At 36.1% G+C, this 12,569-nt stretch overlaps 2 protein-coding genes across 3 annotated transcripts in view; one reads left to right on the top strand and one right to left on the bottom strand.

Moving 5' to 3' along the window:
- Window positions 1–582, top strand: part of MNS1 (meiosis specific nuclear structural 1) — a 67,224-nt gene extending 66,642 nt beyond the window's left edge. Inside the window, exon 10 of the mRNA XM_036929717.2 lies at window positions 248–582. Within this exon, the coding sequence (XP_036785612.1) occupies window positions 248–340 (93 nt within the window). The 3' untranslated portion in view covers window positions 341–582. The remainder of the gene's footprint in view (window positions 1–247) is intronic.
- The window catches only part of TEX9 (testis expressed 9), a 99,002-nt gene that overhangs the window by 37,540 nt on the left and 48,893 nt on the right, over window positions 1–12,569 (bottom strand). The window contains exons 11-12 of one of the 2 annotated variants that reach the window (XM_036929719.1): window positions 1,781–1,915; window positions 966–1,190 (exon numbers count right to left, since the gene is read on the bottom strand). In XM_036929719.1, the coding sequence (XP_036785614.1) occupies window positions 1,113–1,190; window positions 1,781–1,915 (213 nt within the window). In that variant the 3' untranslated portion in view covers window positions 966–1,112. Of the gene's footprint in view, window positions 1–965; window positions 1,191–1,780; window positions 1,916–12,569 lie in introns of those variants that run through there. The other variant, XM_057488836.1, reaches the window with a different exon arrangement.

Genomic DNA, 12,569 nt, shown 5'->3' with positions numbered 1-12,569 from the left:
CAACCCAAGCAGTGGTCCTTTTTAGTAGTAAAAGCCCAGATTCCTATCACAAGTTACTACTCTTGAACTGATAAATCAGGAAATCAGGTGAGTCTAAGAAAATTCTGTCATAATTTTCAGAGAATAGAAATGATTTTTTTCATATATCTATAATTAGACTTCATTATCTTGGGGATAACTTAGTCTTACAAGCATTGAGTGAAATATTCTGGCCTTCAAAGTAACCCACAAAATATTTTTCTTGTAGGGAGTATTTAAAAAAGAAGATGATATTGATATGCTTGGTGAAGAGTTTAGAAAAGCATATCAGAAAAGGCATGAAATTTGTGAAGAGAAATAGTATCAAGATTTGGTAAAACCTGGATTTTTTTTTATTACCACTAGATGTCAGTGTAACCTTTGTTTTATAGTTAAGTGATAGCAATCCATTGTCTGGATTTTCTGAAGTACCTCTGTATTTCATCATTTGTAAACAATTATCTATAAGAAAATGTTTTCTGATAAAGCAATTCATTTTGCAGTTAAATATTCAGAATTAAAAAAAATTTTTTTAATCAAACCGTTGTTTTGTACTGATAATTTGAAGATCTGAGTTCTACACCACATTACAACAAACACTCCATGTATATATAAATATACTCCAAACCCAAGAGGCTAGCTTCTCCATACCACTCCTACCACTCAGAGCTTTTTCTGCATTTGGCTACAGTTCTGTATTTTTATTTAGGAATGTCCCTAATTTGTCCAGGGAACTAAGTGTCTAAAATTAATTTGGGTTTAAAGCATCTTTTATACTGTCTTTTATAAGGGAGGAGAAAAGTAAAGAGCAAGGAATTTCAAAAAGTGTTTTACTACCTAACTTCAAAACAGAATTTCTCAGATAAGCTATCATCACTTATGAACTAAAGCTAAATCGCCAGAATCTATTTTCTATTCAAGCACAGTTAAAAAAGCAGACTCAAAAGTTAAATTCTTATTGGTTTATTTTACAAAATACTTAGGAATTACTCTGATTTCATTTCTCAGTAAAAATTCAAACCATTACAACTGAAATAAATTATTATATATCTGTCACACAGTTTTAGTTATACAGACCAATTAAAGTAGATCACTTATGAATCTCCCCATTCAAGTGCCTTCATAAATTCCTCTTCCGTGAAAGACAGCATCTTGGCAGCTTCAATATGCATCTATATATTTTTTAAAATATTGATATTGTTTAGTATTAAGAATAGAGGACAAAACTAGAAATCTGTACAAATCTGTGTATGCTATCAAATTATAAGCTCTGTAATAGGAATGTGTACTATAAGTCCAATAAACACACTTGAAATGGTAATTATACCCAAGGGCCTATAAAAAGTCTGCTTGTCTAACAGTGCTATTGAAACTAACCTGTTGAGAGAACACTTTAATACTATAACGCCTAACCTTTGCATAAAGGAAAAGTGGCAGAGCATGACTTCATATCTTCTCACCACCAGGTAATTCATGTGTAGAGAAGGGAGCAATAGTGGTTTTCAATCAGCTTTCCCTTTTCAAGGTTTCAAGAGGCAAACCAATCCCCTAAGATAATCGTTATTCTTGCACATGATACTTTCTTTAGTTAGGAAGTACCCACACTGTATTTACCAGTCCCAGTTTCCACATTACTAATTTACTTGGATGGCACATTATATATATGAAGATTATAAAATTTTGTGCCTAAGCATGTGAAACAAAACATACCTAAAGTAGAAATACCACCTATTTTAGAGGTTCAACTGTTTCAAATACTCACCTTCTGCCTTTTTAAAACATCAATTAATTTTAATTGTTTCTTGAACCCTATCATTAATTCTCCTTTTTGCTTTTCTAGCTTCTTGTTTTCTGCTTTTAATGCTTCAATTTTTTTGTGTTCTTCATTTGCTATATCCTGCAAAAGAGAAATATTGCCATATATTCTTTGCAGTCTTTTCTTGGAAAAATTATAACTATCATCACTTCAGTAATAAAAACTTCACTGAATGATGAGGAATAAGACAAGGATGAACTCTTGCCACTTTTATCCAACACAATACTGGAAGTCCTAGTCAGAAAAGCAAGAGAAGAAAAATATATAAAGGGCATCCAAATAAAAAAGATTATCTCTATTCATCTGTCAGAACCAATAAATTAATTTTGGCAAAGTTGCTGGATACTGAACACACAAAAATCAGTTGTGTTTTCATATGCTAATAATGAACATTTCTTAAAAGAAATTAAGAAAACAGTTCCATATTTAATACCATCAATAAAAATAAAATATTTAGGAATAAACATAACCAAGGAGATGAAAAGACTTACCCTGAAAACTTCAAAACATTGCTGAAAGTATTTAGAGACAAATAAATGGGATGACATACTTTGTTCATGGATTGGAAGACTTAATATTATTAAGATGTCAAATAGATCTACAGATCCAGTGCAATGCCTACCAAAATTCCAATTGTGTTTTTTCTAGAAATAGAAAGATTCATCCTAATATTCATATGGAATGTCAAGGGACTACGATAGCCAAATGATCTTAAAAATGTAACAAAGTTGGAGTTCTCATACTTACTGATTTCAAAACATTAAAAAGCTACAAAAATCAAAACAGCATGATACTGGCATCAGACAGACATATAAACCAATGGAACAGAGAGCCCAGAAATAAACCATTGCACATAGAAACAAATTATTTTTGACAAGGATGCCAAGACCATTCACTGGGAAAGCACAGCCTCTTAACACAAACTATTTTAGGAAACTGGATAACTCCAAGCAAAGGAATGAAACAGTACCTCTATATCATACTGTATACAAAAATTAACTCAAATTACCTAAATGTAAACTATAAAACTATTACAAGAAAACACAAGAAATGATTCATGACATTAACTTTGGATATGACACAAAAAGCACAAGCAACAACAAAAAGTAAACTACTACATCAAAGGACACTACACTGAACAGGCAAACTATGATATTTGCAAATCATGTATGTGATAAGGAGTTAATATACAAAATATATAAAGAACTCTTACAAATTAGTGACAAAACACAAACAATTTTAAAACTGACAAAGGAAGAATATGTAACAGGGACCATATGTAGCCCACAAAGCCAAAAATAGTTATTAGCTGGCCCTTTACAGAAAAAGAATCCCTAGCCTTGGCCTATGTAGAATCCTAAGGATTCTAGAGTAAGGAACTTTGATACAAATTCAATATATGAAAGTAAACTGTATTACTCTATTTTAGCAACACAGATTAAAAATTAGAATTAAAAAAATTCACAACATGAGAGAAGATGAAATATTAGATAAGTATTAAAAGAATATATAGAACTTGTATACTTAAAAGTACAAAAACACCATTAGAGAAAATGAAGAAGGCTTAATAATTAGATATACTCTATTCATGATGTGAAAGACGCTATTAAGAGGTCACTTTCCCCCAAATTAAGCTATAGAGTCAATGAAAGGCCATTCAAAACTCCAACAGGATTTCTGTAGAAATTGCAAGGTGATTCTGAAATTATGTGGAAGCTACACAATCTATGAAAAGAACAAAAAAGTTTTTTAAACAAAATTTGAAAAACAGAGAGTAAAATTACACTATGATATTAAGATTTATTATAAAGACATAATAATCAAGATAATGTATTATTACCATAAAGATGGACATACAGATCAGTGGAACAGAATAGAGATTCCGAAAATAGTTCCAAACATATTGGGGGATCTGATTTTAAACAAAGGTGCCAACGCAATTCAACGGTGAAAGGCTAATCTCAACAAATAATGTGCATATATGGAAATAATGAACTTTGACCTTATATCATATACAAAAACTCACATAAAACATAAAGCTCAAGCTATGCATCTTCTATAAGAAAACATAAGAGTAAATCTTAATGACCTTAGGTTTAGCAAAGAACTCTTAAAGAACCCAAAAGGACAAATAATTAAAGAAAACAACAGAGTAAATCTCATCAAAATTTAAAATTTTACTCCTCAAAAACACCATTACAAAAATAGAAGGCAAAGGATAAAATATCTGCAAAGCATATATATGTACATATATGACAAAAGACATAGGACATATACATATAGAGAACTCTTACAATTCATTTATTATAACTAGTCAGCTCAATTAAAAAAATGAACCAAAGGGATAAAAATGAAGGACATATTAAGAAAGTATGTTCTTTAGTTAATGATGCTGTTGAGATTTGCTCATTAACCATACTAAATGTACCATATGAATTTATATGTTAGTTTCTAAGGAAACTGTGTGATTATAGAAATGTTCTGTACTAACTCCACAATTTTTATGTAAATCTAAAACTTAAAAAAAATAAAGTTCATTAAAAAAAACTTAAATCATTTGCAACAACATGGAATGGAGCTAGAGGGTATTATGCTCAGTGAAATAAGCCAGGTGGAGAAAGACAAGTATTGAATGATTTCACTCATCTGTGGAGTATAAGAACAAAGAAAAAAACTGAAGGAACAAAACAGCAGCAGAATTGCAGAACCCAAGAATGGACTAATAGTCACCAAAGGGAAAGGGACCGGGGAGGATGGGTGGGAAGGGAGGGAAAAGGGGGAAAAGGGGGCATTACGACTAGCACACATAATGTTGGGGTTGGGGGGCATGGGGAAGGCAGTATATACAGAGAAGACAAGTAATGATTCTATAGCATCTGACTACGCTGATGGACAGTGACTGTAATGGGGTATCTGGTGCGGACTTGATAATAGGGGGAGTCTAATAACCATAATGTTGCTCATGTAATTGTACATTAATGATACAAAAAAAAAACTTAAATGAGCTAAAGACTTATACAGACACTTCACCAAAGATACCTAGACTCTCCTGAACAACCACTGAATCAAAGAAGAAAATAAAAATTACCTTGAGACAAATGAAAATGGAAACACAACATACCAATTATGGGATACAGCAAAAGCAGTTCTAAGAGGGAAGCTCAAAACAATAAACATCTACCTTAAGGTACAAGAAAGATCTCAAACAAACTCTATGCCTCAAAGAACTAGAAAGAGAAGAACAAACTTCTGTTTGAGCACCAAGCTAATAGAAGGAAGGAAATAAGCCCAAAGCAGAAAAAAATGAAACAGAACAGGGAAACAATAGAAAAGCTTAACAAAACTAAGAGCTGATTCTTTGAAAAGATAAAATTGGCAAACCTTTTGCTAGACTAACCAACAAAAAAACAGAAAGAACCCATATCAACAAAATTATAAATGAAAAAGGAGATATTACAACTGATACCACAAAAGTACAAAGGATGATTAAGAGACCACTATGAATAACTATTTATCAACAAACTGGACAATCTGGAAGAAACAGAAATATTCTTAGAAACATGCAACCTACCAAGGCAGATCAGGATGAAAGAGAAAATCTGAACAGACCAATTAAAAGTAATCAATAATCTCCCAACAATGCAAAGTCCTGGACCAGATGGCTTCACTGTGGGTTTTACCAAACATTAAAAAAAAAATGAATTGCAATCCTCAAATACTTCCCAAAAATTAAAACTGCAGAAAATACCCTGAAACTCTTTTTATAAGGCCAATATAAAGGACATTATAAGAAAAGAAAACTACAGGCCAATATCCCTGATGACCTATAGATGCAAAAATTCTCAATATAATAGTAGTAAATGGGACTCAGCAGCGCACTAACAGGATCATGCACCATGACTGAGTGGAATTTACCCCTGGGTGGTTCAACATAGGCATTATACATCACATTAATAGAATGAAAAAGAAAAAACACAAGCCCATCTCAAGACAGAAAAAGCATTTGACAAAGTTAAACATCCATTCATGATAAAAACTCTTAACAAATTAGGTTTACAAGGAAGATACCTCAACATAATAAAGGCCATATATGACAAACCCACAGCTAACAACATATTTCTTAGTGAAAGGTTGAAAGCTTTTCTCTAAGAAAAAAACTTCGCCTCTCATCACTCTGATTCAAGATATTATTAGAAGTGCTAGAAAAATCAGGCAAGAAAAAGAAATAAAAGCCATCACAATTGGAAAGGAAGAAGTAAAATAGTCTCTACTTACAGGTGACATGATTTTATATGCAGAAAACACTGAAGACACCACCAAAAAAAAAAACCCATTAGTTCTAATCAAGAAATTCAGTAGAGTTGCAGGATACAAAATTAACGTTCAAAAATCAGTCACAAACAAATTATCTGAAAAATAAATAAATAACCCCATTTATAATATCATCAAACCAATAAAATACCTAGGAACAAATTTAACCAAGGAGGTGAAAGATCTGTACACTGAAAACTTTTAAGATACTCATGAAACAAAACAAAGAAGACACAAATGGAAAGGTATCTTGTGTTCATTGACTGGAAGAATTAATATTGTTAAATTGTCTGTTACCAAAGCCATCTATAGATTCAATGTAACCCCTATCAAGATTCCAATGACATTTTTTTATAGAAGAAAAAATGCTCTGAAAGTTCCCAACCTGCTGGGCTGAGTGTGCCGGGATGATTTTGTCCACCTCTCCTTTCTCCTGAGCAGCAAGCTCTGTGAAATTCTTGCCCTTTTTGCAGCCCTCTCACTGTTGGGAAGTCTCTCAGAGTGTCCGTCTTTCTTTTGTCCCATGGCAATTAGACAACACAAAGAAATAAAAGGCATCCATATTGGTAAGGAAGAAGTCAAACTGTCACTGTTTGCAGATGATATGATATTGTACATAAAAAACCCTGAAGAATCCACTCCAAAACTACTAGAATATCTGAATTCAGCAAAGTGGCAGGATACAAAATTAATACATAGAAATCTGTTGCATTCCTATACACTAATGATGAAATAGCAGAAACAGAAATCAGGAAAACAATTCCATTCACAATTGCACCAAAAAGAATAAAATACCTAGGAATAAACCTAACCAGGGAAGTGAAAGACCTATACCCTGAAAACTACAAGACATTCTTGAGAGAAATTAAAGAGGACACTAATAAGTGGAAATACATCCCCTGCTCTTGGGTAGGAAAAATTAATATTGTCAAAATGGTCATACTGCCTAAAGCAATCTCAGATTCAATGCAATCGCTATCAAAATACTGACAGCATTCATCAACAAATTGGAACAAATAGTTATAGTTCTAAAATTCATATGGAACCACAAAAGACCCTGAATAGCCAAAGCAATCCTGAGAAGGAAGAATAAAGCAGGGGGGGTCACACTCCCCAACTTCAAGCTCTACTACAAAGCCACAGTAATCAAGACAATTTGGTACTGGCACAAGAACAGACCCATACATCAATGGAACCTAATAGAGAGTCCAGATTTAAACCCACACATAAATGGCCAATTTATATACAATAAAGGAGCCATGGATATACAATGGGAAAATGACAGCTTCTTCAACAACTGGCATTGGCAAAACTGGACAGCTACATGCAAGAGAATGAAACTAGATTATTGTCTAACTCCATACACAAAAGTAAACTCAAAATGGATCAAAGACCTGAATATAAGTCATGAAACCATAAAACTCTTAGAAGAAAACATAGGCAAAAATCTCTTAAATATAAACATGAGCAACTTTTTCTGAACACATCTTGGGCAAGGGAAGCAAAAGCAAAAATGAACAAGTGGGACTACATCAAACTAAAAAGCTTCTGTACAGCAAAGGACACCATCAGACCAAAAAGCCATTGAACAGTATGGGAGAATATATTCATAAATGACATACCGGCAAGGGGTTAACATCCAAAATATATAAAGAACTCACAAGCCTCAACACTGAGAAAGCAAATAACTGGATTAAAAAATGGGTGAATGAGGAGGGGCAGAAGATGGCGGCGTGAGTAGAGCAGCGGAAATCTCCTCCCAAAACAACATATATCTATGAAAATATAACAAAGACAACCCTTCCTAGAATAAAGACCAGAGGACACAGGACAATATCCAGACCACATCCGCACCTGAGAGAACCCAGCGCCTCGCGAAGGGGGTAAGATACAAGCCCCGGCCCCGCGGGAGCCGAGCGCCCCTCCCCCCAGCTCCCGGCGGGAGAAGAGCAGGCAGACCGGGAGGGAGACGGAGCCCAGGACTGCCAAACACCCAGCCCCAGCCATCCGGGCCAGAGTGCAGGGCCCTCGATACTAGGAAAACAGGGCAGCAAGAACAGTGAGCAGGCACTGGAGGCTGGGCGACAGAGGGCATAAGAAAAGCGCGCGACCATTTTTTTTTGCTTTTTTGCTGTTTTGTTTTGGCAAGCGCTTTTTGGAAGTCTTAAAGGGATAGGGACCCCAATACTAGGGAAACAGGGCAGAAAGACCGGTGAGCAGAGGCCTGAGGCTGGCACCGCAGAATAAAGAAAAACGAACGACCACCTTTTTTTTTTTTTTTTTTAATTAAAAACTTTTTTCTTTTTTTTTAATTAAAAAAATTTTTTTTTCTTTTTTTTTTTGGTGGGCGTTGTTTTGTTTTGGCGGGTGCTTTTTGGAAGTCTTAAAGGGGCAGGGCGGGTCACTTAATCCAGAGGTAGGGAATCCGGGATCTCTGGGCACCCTAACCCCTGGGCTGCAGGGAGCAGGGAGGCCCCTTATGGAGATAAATAGCCTCCCAGCCGCTCCTGCTCCAACTCGACTCCACCATTTTGGAGTAGCTGCCCGAGCCAGGCCACGCCCACAGCAACAGCGGAGATTAACTCCATAGCAGCCGGGCAGGAAGCAGAAACCTTGTCTGCGCGCAGCTGCCCAGCACAAGCCACTAGAGGCCGCTGTTCTCCCAGGAGAGGAGGGCCACAAACCAACAAGAAAGGAAGTCCTTCCAGCCGTCACTCGTCCCAGTTCTGCAGACTATTCCTATCACCATGAAAAGGCAAAGCTACAGGCAGACAAAGATCACAGAGACAACACCAGAGAAGGAGACAGACCTAACCAGTCTCCCTGAAAAAGAATTCAAAATAAGAATCATAAACATGCTGACAGAGATGCAGAGAAATACGCAAGAGAAATGGGATGAAGTCCGGAAGGAGATCACAGATGCCAGAAAGGAGATCGCAGAAATGAAACAAACTCTGGAAGGGTTTATAAGCAGAATGGATAGAATGCAAGAGGCCATTGATGGAATTGAAATCAGAAAACAGGAACGCATAGAAGCTGACATAGAGAGAGACAAAAGGATCTCCAGGAATGAAACAATATTAAGAGAACTGTGTGACCAATCCAAAAGGAACAATATCCGTATTATAGGGGTCCCAGAAGAAGAAGAAAGAGGAAAAGAGATGGAAAGTATCTTAGAAGAAATAATTGCTGAAAACTTCCCCACACTGGGGGAGGAAGTAATCGAACAGACCACGGAAATACACAGAACCCCCAACAGAAAGGATCCAAGAAGGGCAACACCAAGACACATAATAATTAAAATGGCAAAGATCAAGGACAAGGAAAGAGTGTTAAAGGCAGCTAGAGAGAAAAAGGTCACCTATAAAGGGAAACCCATTAGGCTAATGTCAGATTTCTCAACAGAAACCCTACAGGCCAGAAGAGAATGGCATGATATATTTAATACAATGAAACAGAAGGGCCTTGAACCAAGGATACTGTATCCAGCACAACTATCATTCAAATATGACGGTGGGATTAAACAATTCCCAGACAAACAAAAGCTGAGGGAATTTGCTTTCCACAAACCACCTCTACAGAACATCTTACAGGGACTGCTCTAGATGGGAGCACTCCTAGAAAGAGCACAGCACAAAACACCCAACATATGAAGAATCGAGGAGGAGGAACAAGAAGGGAGAGAAGAAAAGAATCTTCAGACAGTGTATATAACAGCTCAATAAGCGAGCTAAGTTAGGCAGTAAGATACTAAAGAGGCTAACCTTGAACCTTTGGTAACCACGAATTTAAAGCCTGCAATGGCAATAAGTACATATCTTTCAATAGTCACCCTAAATGTTAATGGGTTGAATGCACCAATCAAAAGACACAGAGTAACAGAATGGATAAAAAAGCAAGACCCATCTATATGCTGCTTACAAGAAACTCACCTCAAACCCAAAGACATGTACAGACTAAAAGTCAAGGGATGGAAAAACATATTTCATGCAAACAACAGTGAGAAGAAAGCAGGGGTTGCAGTACTAATATCAGACAAAATAGACTTCAAAACAAAGAAAGTAACAAGAGATAAAGAAGGACACTACATAATGATAAAGGGCTCAGTCAAACAAGAGGATATAACCATTCTAAATATATATGCACCCAACACAGGAGCACCAGCATATGTGAAACAAATACTAACAGAACTAAAGGGGGATATAGGCTGCAATGCATTCATTCTAGGAGACTTCAACATACCACTTACCCCAAAGGATAGATCCACTGGGCAGAAAATAAGGAAGGACACGGAAGCACTGAACAACACAGTAGAGCAGATGGACCTAATAGACATCTATAGAACTCTACATCCAAAAGCAGCGGGATATACATTCTTCTCAAGTGCACATGGAACATTCTCCAGAATAGACCACATACTAGGCCACAAAAAGAGCCTCAGAAAATTCCAAAAGATTGAAATCCTACCAACCAACTTTTCAGACCACAAAGGCATAAAACTAGAAATAAACCGTACAAAGAAAGCAAAGAGGCTCACAAACACATGGAGGCTTAACAACACGCTCCTAAATAATCAATGGATCAATGACCAAATCAAAATGGAGATCCAGCAATATATGGAAACAAATGACAACAACAACACTAAGCCCCAACTTCTGTGGGACACAGCAAAAGCAGTCTTAAGAGGAAAGTATATAGCAATCCAAGCATATTTAAAAAAGGAAGAGCAATCCCAAATGAATGGTCTAATGTCACAATTATCAAAATTGGAAAAAGAAGAACAAATGAGGCCTAAGGTCAGCAGAAGGAGGGACATAATAAAGATCAGAGAAGAAATAAATAAAATTGAGAAGAATAAAACAATAGCAAAAATCAATGAAACCAAGAGCTGGTTCTTCGAGAAAATAAACAAAATAGATAAGCCTCTAGCCAGACTTATTAAGAAGAAAAGAGAGTCAACACAAATCAACAGTATCAGAAACGAGAAAGGAAAAATCACGATGGACCCCACGGAAATGCAAAGAATTATTGGAGAATACTATGAAAACCTATATGCTAACAAGCTGGGAAACCTAGGAGAAATGGACGACTTCCTAGAAAAATATAACCTTCCAAGATTGACCCAGGAAGAAACAGAAAATCTAAACAGACCAATTACCAGCAACGAAATTGAAGCGGTAATCAAAAAACTACCAAAGAACAAAACCCCCGGGCCAGATGGATTTACCTCGGAATTTTATTAGACATACAGGGAAGACATAATACCCATTCTCCTTAAAGTTTTCCAAAAAATAGAGGAGGAGGGGATACTCCCAAACTCATTCTATGAAGCTAACATCACCCTAATACCAAAACCAGGCAAAGACCCCACCAAAAAAGAAAACTACAGACCAATATCCCTGATGAACGTAGATGCAAAAATACTCAACAAAATATTAGCAAACCGAATTCAAAAATACATCAAAAGATCATACACCATGACCAAGTGGGATTCATCCCAGGGATGCAAGGATGGTACAACATTCGAAAGTCCATCAACATCATCCACCACATCAACAAAAAGAAAGACAAAAACCACATGATCATCTCCATAGATGCTGAAAAAGCATTTGACAAAGTTCAACATCCATTCATGTTAAAAACTCTCAGCAAAATGGGAATAGAGGGCAAGTACCTCAACATAATAAAGGCCATCTATGATAAACCCACAGCCAACATTATATTGAACAGCGAGAAGCTGAAAGCATTTCCTCTGAGATCGGGAACTAGACAGGGATGCCCACTCTCTCCACTGTTATTTAACATAGTACTGGAGGTCCTAGCCACGGCAATCAGACAAAATAAAGAAATACAAGGAATCCAGATTGGTAAAGAAGAAGTTAAACTGTCACTATTTGCAGATGACATGATACTGTACATAAAAAACCCTAAAGACTCCACCCCAAAACTACTAGAACTGATATCGGAATACAGCAAAGTTGCAGGATACAAAATCAACACACAGAAATCTGTGGCTTTCCTATATACTAACAATGAACCAACAGAAAGAGAAATCAGGAAAACAACTCCATTCACAATTGCATCAAAAAAAATAAAATACCTAGGAATAAACCTAACCAAAGAAGTGAAAGACTTATACTCTGAAAAATACAAGTCACTCTTAAGAGAAATTAAAGGGGACACTAACAGATGGAAACTCATCCCATGCTCGTGGCTAGGAAGAATTAATATCGTCAAAATGGCCATCCTGCCCAAAGCAATATACAGATTTGATGCAATCCCTATGAAACTACCAGCAACATTCTTCAATGAACTGGAACAAATAATTCAAAAATTCATATGGAAACACCAAAGACCCCAAATAGCCAAAGCAATCTTGAGAAAGAAGAATAAAGTAGGGGGGATCTCACTCCCCAACTTCAAG

The sequence above is a fragment of the Manis pentadactyla genome, chromosome 11 (genome assembly GCF_030020395.1).
Source record: "Manis pentadactyla isolate mManPen7 chromosome 11, mManPen7.hap1, whole genome shotgun sequence".
Taxonomy (NCBI): domain Eukaryota; kingdom Metazoa; phylum Chordata; class Mammalia; order Pholidota; family Manidae; genus Manis; species Manis pentadactyla.
Note: the sequence above shows the minus strand (reverse complement) of the source record. Positions and strands in the feature narration are given on the sequence as shown.